Raw genomic sequence first — 24,413 nt, 5'->3', positions numbered from 1 at the left:
AAGAATAATCTAGTAATACCACAGGGAGTAATAGTCGAGGCAGGATAAGAATTTAGATCCAGTCTACAAGAAGATCAAAGACGATTTAGAAAAAATCGAATGAGGAACGCTAGGAAAAAATAGGTCCTCTATATTAAAATTAAAACTTACTGGGGCCAGCAAAGGAGCCCTCGCCTGCCCGATCCTGGCCTGCATCCTGAACAGCACCCTCCTCCTCCTCCTGTGTCCTCTTGCCCCTGGGGGGAGCTGATGTACAACATGAAAGAAAGAAAGACCAGAAAACATGGATCATATTTGTCAACCAAATCAAACATTTCAAAATAACAATACAAAATATTTTGGCGAAATAGCAAATAGATAGACAACTATTCCATGGGATATATTGACCGATCTCATGTGGTATACTACGTTATTAGTATTGCTTGATTTGCGGACCGTTGACTTTGAAAGTTCCTATGTAACTCACTAAACAGACTACTAAAAAGGTTTACCTTGGCCTGGCAGGCAGCAGTCCGCAGCACGCGAAATGACAGACAAAGTCCATCGTGCTTGCAGATCAGTGAATACTCAAACTATAAATCCACCGACCACAACCACTATTTCTTCTTATAGCCATGTGTCTAAAGGAAGGACTGGACTTGAGTCTGTAGGGGCTGATTTTGAAGCCCCTTGCGGCTCTTTTGCTCCATTGTTGCGTGACTTTTGTGATGCAGCGGCAGAACAAAAGAGGCGCCATGGTGCGGCGTATATTAACAAAGTGACGCATATGGGAGATGCATCACGTTGTAAGGCCCTGCGCCATTAGGGGGCGTTCCGGCGCAAGGGAGGGCGTTCCTGCGCAGGAACGAATCCTAAAAGTGGCTGAGGGAAATCTACAAGATGTCAATCAGTCACTTTTAGGACAATGATGCGTGACTCAAACCCTGCGCCTGCTTGAAGCCGACGTACGGCTTGATGCAGCATTGGGGAGATAGGGCACCCCAGAGCATTGCTGGAGCTGCGCCATCGTTGGCACGCAACTCCAGCAATGCGCCGCCTTTACGGCACAGATGCGTAAGGCTTCTGTGACGTTTTGGGCCCATGGGTGGTGGTGGCATGGCGCACAATTACTGGCGCATCCCTGCTACTTTGCAGGGATGCACCGGTAATTGAAAATATGACCCTTAGTGTCTAGCATTACGCAGTTCTTTACACTACACTCATACATAATTCTCAGGCCAATGAAATGAACACAAAATAAAAAACAAATAAGCATAGTAGCAAGGCTACTGAGAAGGAGAGCAGTGCACCTGAATTTGCATAGAAGATTTTGAAATATAATTTACCTACAAGGTAATCGGCAGCATTATTGCTCTTGGTAAAAAACAAACATTTGCAAATAACAGAGCCGGATAAAACAGAGTAGTGATGAAATAGCTAGAAATAGCTACTACTACTCACCAAGCCCGGGGATCTCTACGCCAAGCACGTCCAGCAAGTCGCGTTCCCGGTACATGACATCCGTCCAGCGGTGGGTGGCCTGGTTATAAGTGCGCCGGACCCCAGAGAGTTTAAACATGGCCCGGCACACCTTCTCCCACCGCTTCTGGCGCTCCCGGATGCCGTAGCCGGTTGTGATCTTGCCGCCTCCCATGATGGTCTTGGGGAGGCGGCGCTGGACGTGAAATATTAGTGCGGCCACCTCCTCCGCACTAAAAATCTCCCGAGCTATCACTGTCTCCCCCCTCAAACGCCCGCACGGGAGCCGGGAACGGGGTGCGGGACCCTTCCCCTTTGCGGGCTTCTTCCCGGCTCCCTTTGCCATGGTCTGGGCAGAAAGGAAGCAAAATAAGAAAGAAGAAATAGAACAGGGAAGAAGAAAAGGAAAGCGTTTAAAAAAGTAGTTCAAAATTAACAAAAAGTAGCAGAAAACACAAAAATATAGAGCTAGAAAAATAGAGGGATAGATAATAAGTAAAATAGATTAAAAAAAACTTCAAAAAAGCAAAGGATGGCAGAGATTAAGAAAGGATACAGAGAGCATGCCCAGAACCATAGCAATGAATGAGAAACAAGATGGCCGCGCCCGTTCACGACCGCGTGGGTAAGTTCGCGCGAGATTTTCCTCGCGATCACGCGCGAAATTGTACAAGCGAGCCGCACACTTTGCGAGATTACACATAGCGGCCGGAAACGGAATTACGTCACGCAAACAAGATGGCCGCGCCCATGTACGACCGCTAGGGTAACTTTGCAAACGTAGCGCTACAAGCGCCTTGCGAACACGCACAAAATCACGAGAACATACACGCCGCAAAAAAACCAAATCGTGTATTCGCACGAATTCACGGCTTCCGAAATCGATCTCGCACGGATTCGCGCCCCGCAAATCGCGCGAAATTGCAGAAAATTGATTTTTGCAGAACTGAAAGCAATCAGCAGGTGCAAAAGTTCAATCTTAACATTAGTAACCATTCACTCTAGTGCTTCCTGAGGGGCCCCTCCAGAGTTCAGTTGCCTATTTGCAACTATTCTATGACCCTGCTCTGACCCAAACAGCAGGCTCATAGAATAGCTACAAGTAGGCCATAAAGGTCCTGTGAAAAAAAAATTGCACTGCAACAGAAAGCAAATTACAGATAAGGAAGGAAGCAGGTGCCAGCCAGACTGGAAGTTTCAAAATCACTGACACATTAATCAACCCCAAATTAATTCATGGCAGTTGAAGCAGGGCAGGTGTGCTTGCTTTTTTTCACCCCCATAATTTACAGTGATAAACCAACCAGAGGGTGGCAGTGAGGATGTACCAGAGGGTGGCATCGGTGTACCAGAGGGTGGCAGTGGTGAAACAGAGGGTGCTGTGAACCTGTGATGATGAACCAGACGTAGAAACAACATAGTTGCGGCCGTTGCGAGCCGACAAGTAAGTTCGCAATTGCGAACTGGTACACAAATCCTCGCGAACCCTTGCGAACACAAAAAACACAAAAATCCGCAAATTCGCCAGAGTTCGCAGATTTTGCGGATTGCGAATCCGTAAATACGCAAGTTCGCGTACTCCAGATTCGCTAAATCCGCCCATGCTTACCACTGACCCCAAAGACCAATCTCGTGTGCCCGCTGGAAAAGTGGGGGAAAGGAATAGAGTAGGTCCCACAGCCAAACTGCCATGCATAATCAATTAAACAAAAAAGAGGGAGGACCAAGGAGCTAATAATGGTCCAGTGTCCATGCTCCAAATACAAGTCTGATAACAAAAAGGAGGACAAAGTTCCTATACAAGGGTGCAAAAGTCACCGGTGTATCAGGGTGCAAACAGTCACCCATGCATTAAAAACAGGGAAAGAAAAGGGAAAGGTAATCCTAGGTATAAAGTACCCTAATATAAGAGGGAAAGGCATTCAACATCCTCTGCTGCCCTCACACACCCCACAATGATGTCATGCTTCATCAACGGGCATTTTGCTCCTCGTAGGGCCGGCGCTGCAATTCCCTACGGGTCCCCCGAAGGGTCACTTTATCGGAGATCTTTTTGAGGAAATGCCGGATGTTGCATGAGGGTGTGTGGGGAAGGGTAAAGGAGGGTAATTCATTGACGTGCAAACGTAATAGTGTGATAAAAATCCAAGGGTATAAAAGCAGCGTTCAGTTTTTCTTGGTAAACCCTTGGCAGTTAAGAATACTGCTTAAAAATGACTAACCCCAAAAGGCCCACTATGCCTGGGTGTCTATAATCGCGGTTGACATGTTTCGCGCCTCTGTCGCCCGTAGGTGTACACAAAAGTGGCACCTCGTGATGCATCAAGTAGTTACTGACGCTCACATGTGGTTTATCTTGTTTTCTTGTTTCCTAGGTATCACCAGGAGCAGCTTATGTGTAGCAGCTGAATTTACGTAGAGGGTATACAGGCTTCCTTACCCGCCCTGGCTGAGATAAGAGGGTTCTCATTTTAACTTTTATGTATTATGTTCACGTGCACTTCACTGTTTTTTGTTTGGTCCTGAAGAAGCGCCAATGACCTACGGGCGACAGAGGCGCGAAACATGTCGACCGCCACTATAGACACCCAGGCATAATGGGCCTTTTGGGGTCAGTCATTTTTAAGCAGTATTCTTAACTGCCAAGGGTTTACCACGCAAAAACTTAACGCTGCTTTTATACCCTTGGATTTTTATCACACTATTACATTTGCACGTACATGAATTACCCTCCTTTACCCTTCCCCACACACCCTCATGCAACATCCGGCATTTCCTCAAAAAGATCTCCGATAAAGTGACCCTTCGGGGGACCCGTGGGGAATTGCAGCGCCGGCCCTACGAGGAGCAAAATGCCCGATGATGAAGCATGACATCCTTCGGGGTGTGTGAGGGCAGCAGAGGATGTTGAATGCCTTTCCCTCTCATATTAGGGTACTTTATACCTAGGATTACCTTTCCCTTTTCTTTCCCTGTATTTAATGCATGGGTGACTGTTTGCACCCTGATACACCGGTGACTTTTGCACCCTTGTATAGGAACTTTGTCCTCCTTTTTGTTATCAGACTTGCATTTGGAGCATGGACACTGGACCTTTATTAGCTCCTTGGTCCTCCCTCTTTTTTGTTTAATTGATTATGCACGGCAGTTTGGCCGTGGGACCTACTCTATTCCTTCCCCCCCCCTTTTCCAGCGGGCACACGAGATTGGTCTTTGGGGTCAGTGGGAGCTGACTTGTAGCCATGCTCGAAAATTTGGGCCTAGTTAATTCCTGGTCAATTAATTCTTTGCAATTAAATAAACATTAGGACGCATATCACAGTCCCCCCCCCCTTTTTAGGCAACCTGGGCGTATCCTTTTAGCCCCTCGATATGGCCCATGCATCCACGTCGGGATGTTTTTTTGTTAGGGAACATCTACACAGGCCATTTATATACGAGGTGTGGTCCGGTAATGATATTAGGACCTGGTTTACACGGTGATGCCCAAGAAATTGAAGGGTACCAAAATACCAGAGGAACTGCTTGATTCCTGATAACTGTTTTGAGACATTACCGGTACTGACACCTTCCTTTTCATTCAAGCCAGTGCGCATGAGCGAGGGAAGAGTGTATGCGATTGATGCGCATGCGCCTCTTCGCCGCCACGCTGCACATGCGCAATGAGATACTTCATATTTAGACATCACCAGAAAGAGTTTCCACCTCTCCCCTTGCCCGACTTGTTGATTTAAAATCCCTCGTTTCGCCGTTCTTAATTTACTTACGGCGAGCGTTTGGATAGGGGTAGGTGCACTAGAGGCAGCACCCGTATATCTTTGAAAGTACCATTTCTTTCCAGTCACTTGATGGTTGACATCATTTTCACCTAACTCCATTGGTGCCTTCATATTTTTATTTATGTACCTGGCCTGTGTCTATTGTTTCCACAGCCCGACTATACGCGGGCGTCCATTCTCTTGACCATTGGAGGAGTGCTTTTACTAGTGCTTGGTAAGCATGGTGATGGTGTTCCACCTATTTTCACGTTTTGGTAATTCTACCATATTTCAACATTGGCAGGCTCCTGCCTCATAGTTGTTACACGTTTAACCACTTCCATGTAGCCGAGTCTAGGTGCCTTATTTTAACAATTTTACCAATATAAGCGTTAATTGAGCTAATTGCTCTTTGTACTTACGGCCCCCTTCTCATATTGGACCTTTCCCGTGTGCCTGCTCAATTTTTCTGTGAAACTAGGTGTACACAAAAGTGGCACCTCGTGATGCATCAAGTAGTTACTGACGCTCACATGTAGTTTATCTTGTTTTCTTGTTTCCTATGTATCAACCAGGAGCAGCTTCTGTGTAGCAGCTGAATTTACATAGAGGGTATACAGGCTTCCTTACCCGCCCTGGCTGAGCTAAGAGGGTTCTCATTTTAACTTTTATGTATTATGTTCACGTGCACTTCACTGTTTTTTGTTTGGTCCTGAAGAAGCGCCAATGACCTAGAGGGCGACAGAGGCGCGAAACATGTTGACCGCGACTATAGACACCCAGGCATAGTGGGCCTGTTGGGGTCAGTCATTTTTAAGCAGTATTCTTAACTGCCAAGGGTTTACCAAGAAAAACTTAACGCTGCTTTTATACCCTTGGATTTTTATCACACTATTACGTTTGCACGTACATGAATTACCCATCTTTACCCTTCCCCACAAACCCTCATGCAACATCCGGCATTTCCTCAAAAAGATCTCCGATAAAGTGACCCTTCGGGGGACCCGTAGGGAATTGCAGCGCCGTCCCTACGAGGAGCAAAATGCCCGATGATGAAGCATGACATCCTTCGGGGTGTGTGAGGGCAGCAGAGGATGTTGAATGCCTTTCCCTCTCATATTAGGGTACTTTATACCTAGGATTACCTTTCCCTTTTCTTTCCCTGTTTTTAATGCATGGGTGACTGTTTGCACCCTGATACACCGGTGACTTTTGCACGCTTGTATAGGAACTTTGTCCTCCTTTTGTTATCATTACATTTTAAATGCCAAAGGGTAACCCAGTGTTAGCTAATGGAAAAGATAGGCCATACATCAGTAAAAAACTAATTAAGGAGTTATTCACTGCGAGGACTTGTGAAAGATTTTTAATGCAATGCAACCTGCCCTCTGAGCCTTTAGGGCCTGTCTTAGGGGTGACATATAAGTATTAAAAAAAGAAGGCTTAGGCTTGAAAAAAGTGTTATTTGCTTTTTCCTGGCCAAATTGGCCGTTTAGAACTCCACGTCAGGCTGCAGTGGAAGGCTAAGACATGTTTGAAAGGCTTTTTTAGTGGGTTCTGAGTGCCCACTAATAGCATTTATTTTACACGCTCTGGGTACAGGTAGCACCATTTACAATGGACCTAAAATTAAATTGAATGTGCCAATTAGGTGTAGTTCAATATTACTATGTTTTAAGGGAAGAGCACAAGCACTTTAGTACTGGTTAGAGACCTCAGACGATCAAAAACCCATTCTGCAACAGAAGGAAAAAGCTGAGGATTACCCTGCAAAAAGAGCCAGGTTTAACAACTGCATAAAATATGTGTTTCGATCTGCTCTTGCAGATAGGTGACTTTTGCAAACATTTATGCTTTAAAGTCATACTGGAGCTGCACTAACTTCCCACAAGGGCACCAGCCCATAGTGCATTTACAGGTAGAAATAGATAACTGTCTTCACCTTTCTGCCTATTTCTCACTCTTATTCAAATGTACTTAGTGACTCCCTCCTTCGAGGGCCTGGACTGGAGCAGCTACAGGATTAATGTCAGCCTGCACCATTTCTTCCTGCAGCACATACCCAGTCCAGGTTTCTCTGTACATGCTCATGGAGTGCAATAGCAGTATGCAGCCTCCCTGGAGGCCCACCTGCCATATATTCAGTGTGATGAAGTACTGATGCCCATGTTTTATCTGCCATTATATGAAAGGGAAGCGTGCACTGCCTTTATGGTGCATGTTGTCATTCTAGCAGCCCCCCCACTCAGTCATTCAATGAGGACAAGTATGCAGACTTGCCCTTCAAAGCAGAGGAACTTTAGCTTACTAAGAATGCCACAGCTCCTGGCTTTTTCACTCCTTACTTATCTAATGCTGTTGTAACAGGCTGCACACTGTCTTCTCTTTAGATGTATGTCTGAACAAGCTCACGCTACACATTGCTCACCCAGTGTTAGAAACAGGGGGCTCTAGATTGCAGAGGTAGGTACCTTTGTCCAAATAGGGATCCTTGCTTCTAGTCAGAGTAAGGGGGATACACACTCTATATAACCCCTGCTTACACCCTTGGTAGCTTGGCACGAGCAGACAGGCTTATCCCCAAGGCAATGTGTAAAGTATTTGTACCAACACTCACAGTAACACAGTGATAACACCACAAATGGACACCACACCAGTTTAGGAAAATAAAAGTATCTTTATCTAAACATTGACAGGACTAAAATGACAAAAAAAATCCAACATATGCGCATTTAGAGTAAATACCTTTTCAGGTTATCAAAAATAACTTGTAGATTCCGTGCTCTTGTGGGTATGTACTTCTCACCAAGGTTGCTGTCTCCGCAGTCAGCGTTAGCAAAAGTTATGCCCCAAATGATTTTAAATCAGGTAACTAGTACAACAGGGGCCCAGGTACTGCCGCCTCTCCAAGGGCAAGTACGGGAGCTAGAATTTCTCACGCAGTGGCTCTGGACTTCGGTTCGAGCGTTACCTGGTGGTTGCTTCCTTTCTCTCCCTCCTTTGCAGCTCCACGTCCTGCTGGGCCGCTCCAACGCCAGCAGCTGTTCCTCGCTGGGGAATCCCGGTTGCTACATGACGCCTCACAGCGAATCAATTTACTGTGCCGCTCCTTTTCGGGTGCTTCTTGATTTCGGTTCAAAAAGGGGGGTGGTGATGGACAGAGTATCTGAATTAAGCAGAACACTCCTACCCAGTCAAAAGATCAGGGCTTGATCCATCACCGTTTTTTAGCTCACTGCACATGCAAGTTTGTCTGTCCCTGGTCCAGTGCATCATGGGAACAGGGCAGACCAAACTACCAAGCCAGATCTTTTGACTGGGTAGGAGTGTTCTGCTTAATTCAGATGCTCTGTCCATCACCACCCCCTTTTCTGAATCGTTTTGGCCACTATAGGAGTGGAAGGGTATGCTCAGACATGAGTTCCTTGCTCACTGCACCATCAGGATTCAAGCAAGCCGGGCCGAAGACGGCTGTAATGCCAGAAACCGGTCCCCGGAAGCTTGTTTCCTTTCCAGTAAAGAATTGGCTTGGTAGTTTGGTCTGCCCTGTTCCCATGATGCACTGGGCCAGGGACAGACTAATTTGCATGTAGCCAGGTTCTGAACTGGGATGGTGCAGTGAGCTAAAAAACGGTGATGGATCAAGCCCTGATCTTTTGACTGGGTAGGAGTGTTCTGCTTAATTCAGATGCTATGTCCATCACCACCCCCTTTTCTGAATCGTTTTGGCCACTATAGGAGTGGAAGGGTATGCTCAGACATGAGTTCCTTGCTCACTGCACCATCAGGATTCAAGCAAGCCGGGCCGAAGACGGCTGTAATGCCAGAAACCGGTCCCCGGAAGCTTGTTTCCTTTCCAGTAAAGAATTGGCTGGGTAGTTTGGTCTGCCCTGTTCCCATGATGCACTGGGCCAGGGACAGACTAATTTGCATGTAGCCAGGTTCTGAACTGGGATGGTGCAGTGAGCTAAAAAACGGTGATGGATCACGCCCTGATCTTTTGACTGGGTAGGAGTGTTCTGCTTAATTCAGATGCTCTGTCCATCACCACCCCCTTTTCTGAATCGTCTTGATTTCGGGCCAAAGTGGTGACACCTTGCAGCACTCCTTTACAATTCACAGCTCGGGCCGGCGGCGGGAGAACACACGCAGCTCCTTACAGAGAGCGGCTCAGGCCGGTGGGGGTGATAAGCTTGCAGCGCGTCGATGGTCACGCTGCCAGTCACAGTGCGGTCAAGGCTGTGTTCATACACACATACACAGTGTAGGCCTCACAACGGTCTCAGCTGCAGGTAGAGCACATGCACACAGCGTGGCTGAGACGAGGTTGGAAACTTTGTTAGTCCTTATTTCCACAACAGGAGGGCAGCTCACTCAGGCCCTTGGAGACTTCTCTTCAGGTCATAGATGGACAAGGCACGCAGCAAAGTCCTTCTTCAAGCAGGGGGGACAGAGCACACAGCAAAGTCCCTTTGTCCTCTCCTCAGCAGAAACAGCAAACTGCAGGCCAACCCCAGACACACAGCAAGAGTAATATATCTCCCCAGTCTCTTCAGCTGTCCTCTTTGGTAAAAGGTTCCTCTTGATCACAAAGTAGTCTAATGTTCAGGGGTTTCAGCTCCAATAATTATACCTCAAAATGTCTTTGTTTTCTTTGTGTAGGGGGCTCTGAACTCAGTCCTAACCAGTTCTGGGTGCACTCTGCCAGTGCACAACTTCTTCCTTTGTCAGTGAGGGCCTGAGTCCCAGACACACCGCAGGAGGTGGAGCCAGTATTTTGTGGAAGGCAGGCACAGCCCTATTCAGGAATAGGTGCTACTCCTTCCACTCCAAATGTAGATCGGCCTATTCAACCTAGGGCTGACTCACCCAGACTCCTGGAGCCATAGCACTCCCCCAACCCCTGTCACTTCCAAAGCCAGACAGTCAATCCACAACCAGGTAGAGGCACACGGGAAGGTTGGACAAGAAAATAGCCACTTTCTAAAAGTGCTGTTTTCAAACACATGATTTAAAAACCACCTCCAGTAAAAGGTGTGTTTTTAAATTCTGATTTCATACTAAACTCCATGTTATCCATACTCGAAGATATGCTTGTCAAATTTTACACGGCATTCCTCATTCTGTCCTATGGGCAAGACGGCCTTTCAATAGTGAAAAAACTAAATTGGCAGTATTTCACTATCAGGACATGGTACACACATCAGTACATGTCCTACCTTTCAAATACACTGCACCCTGCCCAGGGGGTACCTTGGACCTGCTATAGGGGTTTGCCTTGCCCTGGGGGGTACCTTGGACCTGCTATAGAGGTGTCCTATGTGCACAGAAAGGGAAGAGTAGGGCCTGGCAAGTAGGTTCACTTGCCAGGGCGACATAGCAGTTAACAAACTCATGTGAGTGGCACAATTAGTGCTGCAAGCCAACTGGTAGCATTTGGATTACCAGCCCTGGCACACTCAGTGCACTTTACTAGGGACCTACTGGTAAAACAAATATACCAATCCTGGAAAACCAATCACAATAACAATTTACACAGAGAGCATATGCTCTTTAGCACTGATCAGCAGTGCTAAAGTGCCAGAGTCTTAAAACCAACAACCACAGGTCAGGAAAAAATAGGAGGGAGAAGCAAAATGTTTGGGGATAATCCTGCAAAAAGAGCCATTTCCAACACCCAGCGATCACAGTGGGTCCCTATTTTGAATAAACTTGGATTGTGTGCATTATACCATTAACTGGCACCCACTAAAATAGCCAGCCACTGAATTGGCAAAGGCAGAATGCATTTCTTGTTAAAAGTGGCTCAAGGTTATTTAGCTAATTCGATGAACATAATGTCAAAACAGAACATATTGTATTCCAGACAAAGGTTGAAAGTCCTGTTAGTCCTACTTGGATGACTTCCAAAAAGATTTGCAGAGAAAAGTGATTTCACTGCAAATTTTATGCAGATTGGTAAACCACTAGAGACGCTTGAACATTTTTACAAAATAAAAGTCATGGGAAGAGCATATTATAGAGGAACTAAGCTAAGTGACTATTTTTGAATCACTTTATGGTTGCGAGCAGCAATTCTTTCATTAGCTGTCGAAAGTAATGTTTGACATTCAGGGATAAATCTTTGGTAAGAGGAAACGTTTAGGGAAGAACCTCCCCTCCATTGTCCTTGTTTTTCTGTTCCATCAGACCCTAAACTTGTGATGCATCTTCCATTTGAACTGGGGTGTATGGAGTTAAGCAGAAAAGATGGAAGCTACAATACAAGGGGGCTCATCAGAGTGAATGAGGAAAAGTTTTGTCCTGTTAACTTCCCATAAGACAAACCAACAACTGTGCAAATATTACATATGTTTGCAAATTCACCGACATGCAAATATGACTTATGCATGGACTGCATACATTCAACGCATAACTGTGTGGTATTGCAAACATTCTAGGCTTGGCGATTATATGCTAACACTACGTTTATTTATTAAAAGCTATTTTTACATTTCACATGTCCGGGGTTAGGAAATTGAATCAGTTTTAAATAATATTACATCCCACGCTTATTTCCTCAAAATGGTCATAATACATGTCCCTCCTCTGTCAACGCTCAGCTTGCAAATACTCTGCACAACATACTTAGGGGCTGGATAACATAAGTATCCAGGCCAATGCAATCCACAATTGCGCCCGCTTCTTGTGCCAACAAAGGACGTATGTACACAGACGGGGACGCGGGGGTTTGCGTGCGTGCCCCTTTGTCCTTTCGAACGCGCTAAACGTCTGCCATCGGTTCAATGTCAAATGAGACCTTTGAGATGGTCATTAACTGCACCTCAACTTAGGAAAGGTCCTATAGAGATATCGACCCTAATTTATATGTTGTTGGACGGGGTTACCGCACTCATGGGAACAAAGTAAGTTCCTCCATTGCCCTGACGGAGTCCCCACCAGCTCAATTCAGAAATAACCACCAAGCTAGTGGTACTTTTCTAAAGTATTGGAAGGAGCCACTGTCCTATCAATGCTTTTCACAGTTTTGCGCATGGGTGCATCATCATGACAGAGCTGTCCATCAAACTTTTTTTTTTTCTAAAAAAAGAAAATACCGAACCAGGGGGCATATTTACAAGGGCATTATCGGTGCTTTAGCTGCACTTTTTGCCGCTAAAGCGGTGATAATGTAATCGCCCATTAACGAGGCGGCGCTAAAATGCATTAGTGCATGTTAGCTGCCGTATTTGTAACGCCACGCATCTTAGCGATATACATCACTAATGAGATGCAAAGTAGGTGTACCTTCCTGTAACACCATGACGAAAGGTCGCGAACAGGACATTGCGTTATTTACAACGTGGCACCGGAACCACGAACCGATGATGAAAGCCTCGCTAATCATGGTTTTTGCAGGAACCTTAACACCTGGTCAAAACTTGACTTAGGCATGTTTTGAATGGGAGGTGGATTGTTTGGTTACGTCCACACTCCCCTATTATCAAGCTTTTCTTAGCGTGTGAAATCATCGCTTGATTTCACACGCTAATGATGAATGTCGCCTTCTATCGCAGGTTTGTACATCACCTCTGAGCAAGACGTTGTAAATAAGCTGCTAACACGGCGATGTAAACCAGCGATAGGCGTCGATATTCGAATTCGCGCTAAGCGTGATTTGCGATGTTTAACACGAAGCGTTGATAATATTCCCCCAGTATTTTCTTTTTGAAACTTAGGAACCCTCCTTCAACCCCTTTACCATCAGAGACATCTTCCATGGTGAGAGGTGCATTTTTAGTTTTTTACTGCTTCTTACTGCCAGGCTTTTCTTCATGGTGATGGGCAGTAAAATACAGCTAAATACCTGCCCAACTAAGGGGCACATTATGATGGAGGATTTTCCGCATCCTCCGGGCCGGGGGAAGCCACCGCCGGCCCGGCGGATGCGGAAAATCCTCTGCGGACCCACCAAAGACCCACCACCACATTAGGATGGCTGGTGGGTCCTGGTTTCCGTCCGCAGCTTTTCCGCCGCGGTTGGCTTACAACCGCGGCGGAAAAGCTCTAATATGGTGGCGGTGTCTCTCAGACACCGTCCGCAAAATATTAGGAAGGGCTTTAAAAAATGCTTTTCCTCGGCGGGTTTTCCGCCTGGGAAAAGCATGGGTAACTTCACTGCGGGGGACCGTTGCGGGCCCCCTAGGTGAAGGCTGGGGTGTGGGGTGCACATTGGGGGTACCTATGGTACCCCACTGCATTTGTATGCAGAAATCGGCAGGCACCGCACGGTGCCTGCTGCTTTCTTCATACAAATGCAATGTATGCATTTTTACCATTGCGGCAGATGCAGCTTGAAGCCGCACCCGCCGCAATGGTAAAAATAGAGGATGTGACCGCCAGGGTGGCGGTCACATCCTAATTGCATAGGAGGGAACTCCGCAGGCAATGCTGAGGTTCCCTCCTGCTCTATGGTGGCGGACGGACTCAGGTCCGTCCGCCATCATAATCGGCCCCTTAGTTGGGTGGGCAGCCAGGGCAGTAGACACCGGAGTGACAAGTGGGGCTATGCCAGCCCATATTTGTGTGTGCACCCCCTCAAAATATTCCAAGCTTTTATGGTGTTTTTTTTTGGCATTACGAATATTATTTTGTTTGGGTCCACTGCACGTTGCTCCTCTTAGCTTGACAAATGGCTATGGGTGAGTGGGAGCTTCTCTGAGAGGATAGTGGAGGAGGCTGCTTTCAAGCCGTAGGACGGATATTTCCCTATGCAGAGAAAATGGTAAATTAATTGACAAACAAGGTAGAGTAGGGGCTGTGGGACATGTCCTGCCTCGCTCTACCCTTCTCTGCCTCCAGTAATGAAATCATCAAATTTGTGGAGTCGGCATAGAGCTCCACATGCACTGTGCAACCCAAGGAACGACTTCTGTTCCTCTCCCAGTCTAGCAGACAGTGTCAAAGTGACAGGCAGCAGAGGACTCCACAGTGGTGCTGCAGCTTTTAATGAACTTGCAGCCACAGCCTATCAGAGCTGCCTCCCCCTGTTGCTCTTGCCACAGGTTTGGGGTGAGATCTGCACTGATAGGGTTCAGTCCTTTAATGAGGATGATTTGAAGGCAAGAATATGAGAGTGCTCCTAAGTGTATGGAATGCAGGTCAATTGCGGTCTCTTGAGTGGTGATGCTGGGCCATGTGGTTAGGGTGATCCTCTTGGTGTTGGTAGAGGTGGGCAGGAGGGCTGCAAGCGTGGAAAGTTCCAGTTGAGGCTTGACATTTTTGTAGACGCTTGTAATCTTGTTGCTGAACAATAGGGACAGCTAGGTGCACAGGTCCTCAGAGGGTATTACGCTGGTGGAGCTTGCAGCCAGAGAGGTGAAGTCTTTCAGTACGGCAAAGATTTTCTCCCTGCTTTTGGTGCTAATCTTGGTGCGGAGGTGAGCTCAGAGCATTTGGTGGCTCTGATTTGCTGATGGTAGAGTATGAGGTGCTCTCATCTGTGTCATTCTGACTTCGTTTCCATCTCTGTCACCATCATAACGGAAGTGGTAGGTAGTGTTACTGATTTGGGTAACTTAGTCAAGTCCCACTATGGTTTATTCTGCTGTTGTTTTATACTAGCATCATCTTCAATGTGTTCAGAAGCTTTTATGAGGTGTGTTAAGCTATACAAGTTTATCAACATCATTTTTATGCAGTAGTTGAGGGAGAACTTGCTCGAGTTTTGGAAATGGATTTTATTTATGCTAATTTGTAGGGTGACCAGGCTTTCAAAACAGAAAACCAGGACATTGTGGGACATGTAGTCCTAGCTTTATAATGGGATAAACAAGACTAGAAGTAACAAATTGCAAGGAAAAACACCCTAGACTGGAGCAGCTAGTCACACATAAAGCTGGTAAACTTGGTAGGGCTGTGGTAAAAGGTTACCTGTCCTTGTACCATGCTGAACATGAGATTGGGTCCAATAAAGGTGTGAAGATGAGCAACATTTTATACATCATGCTTGTGCTCATCTTGACCTCGCACAACCGCAGCAAGTATTTCGTTTAATGAAAAATGTAATTACATCTGCACCAGAGATAATTAAAAAAAAAAGGTACTATAGAAGCCAATAAGAAATATCTGGTCACTCTGAGGGGCAATACTATCTTACTACTAGCCCAGGATCTATTCAAGGTTCAAGGTGGCTGTGGACAATCCACTCAAATACTACGCACCATTAGGCATTCATCCATTTAACCTTCATTTACCATACACAAACCATTCCCAATTATTTTTATTCACCAACCATTCATTTGTCACTGCAGGCATCATCACAGGCCCTTGAAACAGGACTTCTTTAGATGATCCTCAGACAAAACACAAGATAGGTGACATCCAGGAATTGACAAAAACTCCATCTGAGCACCCATAACTTGAAACAGCAATCCAAATGAGCACTACAAAAACAAAAAGGTTGTCTGATATCAAAATGCAAGAGTCAGCCTCTAAACACTAGACATATATACTCGCCTTATAGGGCTTCCAACACTTGACACTGAATGCTGAATGCATGCAGTAGATTAGACTGGAAGGAGATTATTTCATACAAGGAAGACCATCCCCTTCTCACTGCATCTCTTTTCCCTATCGGTATTAATGGATAAAGATTACTGTCATTGCAGGTGTGAGGTCAGAGAATTAATTGTGACCAGAACACAGGAACTGGGGCAGTTGATGACTTACATAAATGTAGGCAGAGCAAGGGGTGTAGAAGGAGATGCAAGTGAGAAATAGAAAGGGAGACAGACTTTACTAGTAGTAAAGTTAGGAGTCCTAACTTTACTACTACTAAATTGAGAAAAATCCTAATTTTAAGACTTTCGGTATTCACAGCAGGCATTTAGGAGTTCTAAAGTAAGGAGTCCTAACTTTACTACTACTAAACTGAGAAAAACCCTTATTTTAAGACTTTCGGTATTCACAGAAGGCATTTAGGAGTCCAAAAGTTAGGAGTCCTAACTTTACTACTACTAAATTGAGAAAATTCCTAATTTTAAGACTTTCGGTATTCACAGAATGCATTTAGGAGTCCTAAAGTTAGGAGTCCTAACTTTACTACTACTAAATTGAGAAAAATCCTAACTTTAAGACTTTCGGTATCACAGAAGGCATTTAAGAGTCCTACAGTTAGGACTCCTAACTTCTGTGAATACCGAAATGAGTAAGTGCCTTCTGTTTATACCAAAATGGTAGTAAGTTTAGGATTTTGTCTTAAGTTAGTTCTGTGAATCGGGCCCTGACTTTTTGGAATCAACAATGAAACTGGGAACCACTGCTATAGGGGCACCATCGAACACAGTGCAACACTGGTAAAAGGATATAGTCACTGGTACACAGATGCAGGATGCAACACTGGAATGCCGACGGGAGCACAAACAAACATCAATACTAGGACATTGGTAGGTGCAGGGCAGTAGCACTGTGATTGAAAAGGGGATGTTAGGATACTCACACAAAAAAACTTTTGCTAGGACACAACACCAGAACACTCACTGGAGGGAAGCAATTTTGAAGTACTGATCTGTGGCGGCTGAAATGGGTCACTGCCACTGGGACGCTAACACTGGGACACTGACATGGAAACAGTAACATAGGAGCACAGGCATTTATACTTATACTGGGCATTGCAACACTTCAAGGGTTTACTGTCACAGTAACACAACCAAAGGAACTGGTATGCGGACATTGATTCTGAGACACTGATGCTTTGGCATTGACACTTAATAGACCAAGAAATAGTGGCACTGAACATGACACTGGAACACTGATGGGAGAAACAAACATTGGAATACTGGCACATATGTACCAACACTGATATTGGGAGACTTACCCAGGAACACTGGGAAGTCAAAAAATAGTAATGCTGAGTCACTGACACAAGCACACCAGCATTGGGACAATGATGAGGGATGCCCCAACACATGGATACTTACATGCTACTGGGCACCAGCATGAAGACACTTACCATGCATCACTGTCACTATGACACACACTCAGTCTCCGCACACTGTTCAGCACCGGAAATTTACTTTCTTTAACCCGGGTGTGTTATTTCACAATTCACACATTCACTATGTGCTTGCTAAGGTGCTGCCTTTTCTACCGGTACAGGCAAGAACAACTGTAGTCAGGAGTACCATCCTCAGCCGCCTGGACTACTGCAATGCCTTATTACTGGAATCACCTGGATATCTGATTTGCAGAGTATCCAGGCGGCAGCAGCTAAGTTGGCACTCTCACGAGCCCGCCAATCTTCTACAACTCAAGCATTGGCTGACCTGCACTGGCTCCCAGTGCCTCAGAGGATCCTCTTCAAGTCCCTTTGCACCGTCTTCAAAGCAGTACATGGTCAGGGCCCTAAACCACTCCAAGACAAGTTCCAGTGGTACGAGCCCACACGGGCCCTCCGCTCCTCCTCCACTAACTTTGTCAGAGTACCTAGGATTAGAAAAGCGACCCAGGGTGGCAGAGCTTTTAGCGTAGCAGTGGCCCGCCTTTGGAATAGCCTTCCAATTGAAATCAGGAAAATCAGCGAATTACTGCTGTTCCGTAAAAAAATCAAGACCTGGCTCTTTCCAAGGGTACCCCCCCCCCAGGGGTAGTAGTAACAGACCCTCATTGAGACACCTTCCTCTTGCTTTCAAGACTGACTGGTCTCCGTTGCACCTTTCTTCAGCGCCAGGATGCCTGCAGGGTTACAGTGCGCTCTACAAATATAAATAAAAAATAAATAAATTGCTGCACAGTTCTTCACCCTTCAGGTATTATCCTTCACCAAAGACACATGCACTCAGCACATGCTGTCCTACGCCCACATGTAGAACATCTCTGTTGTAATGTACTCTTCTTAGGCATATATACAAACCTCGCATGTACTAACCACACATGTACTGCACAGTACTGCACCATCCTTGTACTGTACTCTTCCCACGCATGGATACAACTAAATTAGTCACTACTCTGGTGCTATGCAGCACTCCACATCTACTTTTTGTAGGCCAAGTGTGAGTAAAGTACACAGAAGCAGAACTTTTAAAACAGTATGAATGTAGGCCTCGCTCCATTGACACAGGACAGAGGTCTTGTTCACTACTTCTTGATCACTACATGCTGTACTGCCACCACCACACTTGTGCTGCTTAACTCCTGGTGAAGGGGTAACCTTCCACCACTATGAAGATCGAGCTTTGAGTGCCCCTTCCAGTCTAACAAGACTGTAACCTGTGAGCCAGGCTTTTGTCATGGCGCAACTGCAGGATTTGTGTGCGCCTATTGCAAACAAATCTGCATTAGGGATCCAGACAATAGAACAATTGGGCACTCGGGCAGTGGTACATGTCTCTTACCATGCAGAGGACACCTTAGCAATAAGAGGGCATACCATTGCAATTGCTGATCATCACCAATATTTCCTACGTTTTATTCTTGAGACAAAAAAGCAGTCTTTCATTGTCCAAGCAAAATAATTCCTTAGCCCTGCCAAAATAAACCAGAAGGCTATCTCAGCCAATAGACATTGCCAAAAATGAAGGTGGTGCATGGATATCATATGCATTCTGATGTTACAGTAAATAAAGAGGGGCTTCATGTAGACTAGGCCTGCTGCATTTGAAGGAAAAGACAGGCTCTTCTTTTTGTATTGCTTGGGTTTGCATCATCATTTAAATTGCACTGCCTGCCACCTGTACAGTCAATGTTGAAGCACTCTGCAGGCAGCCAGAGAAAGAAAGAGACCACAATAATGTGAGGGTCTGCCCCCAAAGTGTATCACTGCCACTCTCTGCTACTAGTAGAATCTAAACAGTTTTAAATCTGTTCATCTGTTACTGGAGAGATGAAGGTATTTTTTAGGAGGCCGTCATAGCATTTTTCTGAATACCCTCATGATGAATACTCAGCCTGCCTAATTTGGATTCCACCTCTTCACTCTCTCTTCTACCATGTCAATTAACTGTCTAGTTTTTTTTTACTCATACATGTTATTTTTCATCAATACTGTACCCTTTTATAACTGTTTCCCTATACTTCCCTTTTCATGTTTCGTATCTCTTATTGTTTTTCGGTATGGGGAAAGTCTAACACTGAAAGCTAAGTCTGGGGCCTCAAAAAGATTCCGTGCGCCCACCACCTTGAATCATCCACACAGATAAAGCAATGGTCCAATGATGTGGAATGATGGATGAGCATCTGCCTGGCTAGTTGAATCTCCTTTTGACTAGTGTTGGTAGACACATTGCCACACTTGCTTGCTGAGCTATGCCCAAGTTCCCTCAACAACCTCTGCTTACCTAGTCTTTCTGTTTTGCTCACTGTTAGACTGAGGTCTCTCCTACAGGAGCTAGATGCAGTTAGTTTAGTGCTGACCAGCAGTGGGATCACATCATTGTATGCATCGTGTCTGTGTACTCTCATGTGTGACAATGTGTTTAGAACTGCCTTTAAAACTCATTGTTATTATCAATGATTGCTACTAACATGTGGCTGTAAAGGCAGCGTTTGCTACACATTTCCCCAAAGGTACCTTGATGGAGACTTCATAATCCCATGTATACTTGCATTCATATTCTGTTCAACTTTTTATAGGATTTTTTAGACGCGCTTTCAAAACATCATTTCACACACAGTTCCTGAAAGGCTTCCACCTTTCGTTTCTCACTGTGCATTAAGGGCACAATTTCCTATTACTTATCGCATATAGCTGGCAAGGTAGAATACATTAAAAAAAACTACTGACACATGCATTGAGTTCTTTAAAACCTCAGTGTCTTGTGTTTTGAAAGCTATTGTAGGGGTAGCCAGATCTCTCTCCACCCCAAGACCCTTTTTCTTGTATACATATCCTTTGGGTCCAGACCCCCAAAACTCTTACTTCAGGCTACTGGCCTGCATAAAGCCATTTCTCTGATGGCCTTACTCAGCCTCGCCATCGGAAATGTTTGACTACGGTGGAGATGGAGTAGAGTCCACCATTGCCAAACTATAGTCCACCCTCATTTAAATTCGGCAGGTGGAGCATTTTATTGGTAGTAAGGATAATCTTTCGCCGTTCTGATGGAGTGTACTTACTGGCAATGTATAAATCAGGACGTAGGTCACCACGGGTGATTTCGTGCGGAGCCTTGGTTTAAACTCACTGCACTCCAGGCTCTTGAAGGGTAGGTTCCAGCTGTTATTGAACCCTCCCTCTTGAAGGCCTTTCAGATCCAATCAAGTGTTAGGTCGACCACCTGCACAGAACTTTGGGGTGGTTTGTATAACGTGCTGTCAGCAGCACATGGCTTAACTCTATGAATTAGTGTGCGTGCTGCACATAGCCTTTTTTGGGGGTGGGGGGCGGGGGGGCGATTTAAACTCCCAATCATAATCTGTGCAGGGAATACCCAATGAAGTTATTTACCGGTGCATTCCATGTCCATGCGTTAATTACGAAAATTACCACAGATGCTTGGACTTATCTTACCCATATTTTGACAAATTTGCCTCTCTTTCTAAGTGCTGTTTTATGGCTAAATGCGTTTATAAAACTTAGTTGGAATCCACTACAGGCCTCAGTGAAATCTGCTCTTTCTCAATGGTACGCTTTTGTCCATTGAGCGTGGCTCCCACTGCTGGGGTCAGCCGTGAGGTTATGACAACATCAGCCCGTCACCAAAGGCTTTCAACATTTTAATAACTCGCTAATTATAAATTAGCTGTATATGTGCAGAGTAGCTTGCACTGTGATGGAGATGCTAGTTTTGAAAACTGAATGCATATGTCAACATCGAATTTTTTGCTTTTAATTTGTATACTGAACTATAGTAACCCGATGTCTCTTTAACAAAAATGTTAATTCAGTCATTAACTATTAATTTGGATCCCAAATGTGGAACATGCTATAAGCATCTAAACATTTTCCAGGTATGACTGGCTTAATTTAGTCTGATGGAATTTCAGACTCGCTTTTCCTTACTGTGATGGTCAGAATTTAGTTGAGGCCCTTTCGTGCCTGTCTACTGTTCGAGCCATCTCTGCCCAAACTTTAAGAAGCCATCCAGTGGATGACCTCATAACAGACCTGGAAACCCCAGATGACATTATCAACCAAGGCAATATTCTAAAATGCGAATCATTGGCGATTGCTAGCAAGCCAAGCTGGGTAAAGAGAGCACTGCTTGGCCCTTTTTATTGAATAGAACAGATCGCACACGGTCGTTTGCATTCAAAGGTCGTCACCAAGCCAAGAGTCCTAACCACCCAGCAACACCTTCTGGATGAATTTTAGAAGCCATTTTCAGCGGACTGGACCGCTCTGCTTGGTAATGAGTGGAATTCGGAAGTGAGGAGAAGCACTTTTACAGTGCAGTTGTCTCCTATCGCCTTAGGGGCAGATTTATGAGGCCCTTGCGCCTCTTTGCGCCGCAATTGCGTCACTTAACGTGACACAACGGCGGCGCAAACAATGCACCCTATTTACAACGTGACACATCTAGAAGATGCGTCACGTTGGAAAGCCCTGCGCCATAAGGAGGCGTTCCTGCGCAGGGGGGGCGTTCCTGCGCAGGAACGCCTCCTAAAAGTGGCTGAGTGAAATCTATGAGATTTCACTCAGTCACTTTCTACGTCAATTCCTTACGCCTGCTTGAAGCAGGCGTAAGGGTGACGCACCATACATTGTAGGGGTGGCCCCTGTGCATTGCTGGAGTCATGTTGCACTTGCGACATGACTCCTGCAATGCGCCGCCTGTACGCCGAGAGATGCGTCACGAATCTTATCTGCCTTGTAAATGCGGCGCACCATGGGTGGCGGAGAAGTGGCGCACTGTGGCGCACATTAACTGGCGCATCCCTGGGGATGCGCCAGTTAACATAAATCTGCCCCTTAGACTTTAGGGGCATATTATCAAGACAGGCGATAAAATTATCGCCGCTTAGGGCGGCAGAAAACTGCTGCTACAACGACGATAATGGGCTTGATAATATGCTCTATGGAATTCCAATTGAAGCCCATGTTAGCTGTCCTTCACATCTAACAAGGGCTTCAATTGGAATTCCATAGAGCATATTATCAAGGCCATTATCGCCGTTTTAGCGGCAGTTTTCTGCCGCTAAAGTGCCGATAATTTTATCGCCTGTCTTGATAATATGCCACTTAGAACACAAAGTAAACTAGGCTGTAGCATTGTTCATGTCCTTGTTCTAAGCTAGAGATTGTCAGGTATTTTAAAATCATCTAAACTGTACCGCTGAAGTGTTTTTTAATGAAAAAATAATAATTTAGCCAAGAATTAATTTTCATTTTAAGCTGAATCTGAACATATTCGAGCTTTCAAGTCTATTGCAAACCACTATGCAAACCAATATTCAGCAACCAGAACCCTCATTTACAAATGGCAGCTGGGCAGAGGAGTAGTAAAATGTCCATCAGTTCTACCAATATTTGTATATGTACAGTCTTATTGAAAATATGTCGTGTCCCTTTTAGACTGGAGCAAAACACCTCTTAAATAAAGTGAAATTTGCCATAATTTACCCTGTGAGGTAGATACCACCAAAGACTATTACTGCAGTAATTACTTTAAATACATAAATAAGGGTTTGTGTATTTTATATCAGCATTTATGAAACTATTCAACTCAATTTGTGGTAAGGCATCCACACATAATAATTGTTCTTCCCAAAACAGAAAGTAATCAATTTAAAAATCCTCGCCCTATTCATTTAAAAAAAATGTTGTAGTAAGAAACGTGAAGGACAGGGTGTATGGGTCTATCCTTGCATTTGCAACAGCTGTATTTAAAAGGGAAAACATTATGACATTTACTGACCATTAGAAAGGAGTCACTGATCACTAATTGACTAAAATTAATTGATCACATAGTAGTAGTCCCATGTCAATTCTCATCCAAAACCGTAAAATATTGGAAATATATGATAAGAAGTTAGTAGTTAGATAGTGCTTTTACTAAGGCACATCAAACAGATTTTCCTTGAGATATGCTTATTTAGTATTCATTCTGTTGACCTCCAAATGATTAAAAACCTTTCCCACAACTAAATCTGCGACCTGAAGGTCACACAGAGTTCTCAGCAGGGAGTGTGTAACTCTCTGAGCTGTCGTAACTGCTTCAAATAATTTATGACAGAAATGTGCCTCGCTGTGATATGTTAGCATATTAATTTTACTTGACATGTGTTCATGAATAGGGTTTTTGATTTGCAACTCAATTGTGCACCGTGAGGATGGAAAATATAGGCCATCAATACGGGATGTTATCTTTAAAATATGAGAATATTAAATTGAGCCACAGAAATTACAGAGTTGTTTACAAAACCTATGCTGATGAATGGAGATGTTTGCATAAAAATTGCTTATGTGCTCTGGCTAGAATGCTTTATTTTTAGGTCTAGCTTACAGACAGCTTCTGCTCGTCTTGTAGACCTCTTGTCACTAATACATTCTAATATATACATATAGTGAGAGGGCTTTGAGTCACCCCTTTGCTCTTGCCTATCTCCTTTTCCCAGCTCCCTATTCGATAACTTTATTGACTATTCTTTGTTTGTCCTGCCAGTGGAGCATTTCTGTAGAACTGTGTTCTGGATGACATGTCCTCAGACCTGGTTGCATTGTTTTCTTTCATCACTCCATGGAAGTGCAATTGTTTTTTGCAATCCTCGTCTGGCGTGTGCTTGGTGGTTAAGGTTGTGGGGACTTCAGGGGAGTCAGCCATCTTGTTTACTTTCTCCATGCCTTTCTTGCCATGCAGTACTCTAGCTCTGTGGCAACCACCAGGAGTGCACAGTTACAGATGTTATATTTCCAGGATTTTGTTGTTATTTCTCAGTCTTTCTGCAACTGTCCTGGAGTCAAATACTCAACTTTCATGGATATTGTTTGGTGTCTATGGTGTCTTGTGTTCTGTGTAGGGCATTTAACCAGAATATTAATCCATTTTTCCTGTCTTACTGATGCTGTCCTGTGAACCTCAGGGTCTAAGTGCACCCCAGGTATTATTGCTGCTTTGCCATTTTCTTCAAATTTACAGAAGAAGGGACCCAGTGGGTGAGGCAGTGGGTGCGGGTGGGAGCGGGGCTGTTTAACAAAAAAGGAAAGAAATAAAATAAAACATACCTTGCCGCCGCTGGGTCCCGCATCGTCTCTCCTGCTCGCCTGTGACCGACTCCAGG

General features: G+C 44.9%; 1 protein-coding gene across 1 annotated transcript in view; it reads right to left on the bottom strand.

Annotated features, from left to right (window-relative positions):
• The window catches only part of LOC144762253 (uncharacterized), a 46,620-nt gene that overhangs the window by 12,567 nt on the left and 9,640 nt on the right, over positions 1 to 24,413 (bottom strand). The window contains exon 2 of the mRNA XM_078647397.1: positions 151 to 246. Within this exon, the coding sequence (XP_078503523.1) occupies positions 151 to 246 (96 nt within the window). The remainder of the gene's footprint in view (positions 1 to 150; positions 247 to 24,413) is intronic.

Source organism: Lissotriton helveticus, chromosome 6, assembly GCF_964261635.1.
Source record: "Lissotriton helveticus chromosome 6, aLisHel1.1, whole genome shotgun sequence".
Lineage (NCBI taxonomy): Eukaryota > Metazoa > Chordata > Amphibia > Caudata > Salamandridae > Lissotriton > Lissotriton helveticus.
The sequence above is the reverse complement of the archived record's forward strand: the minus strand, read 5'-3'. Positions and strand labels throughout refer to the sequence as shown.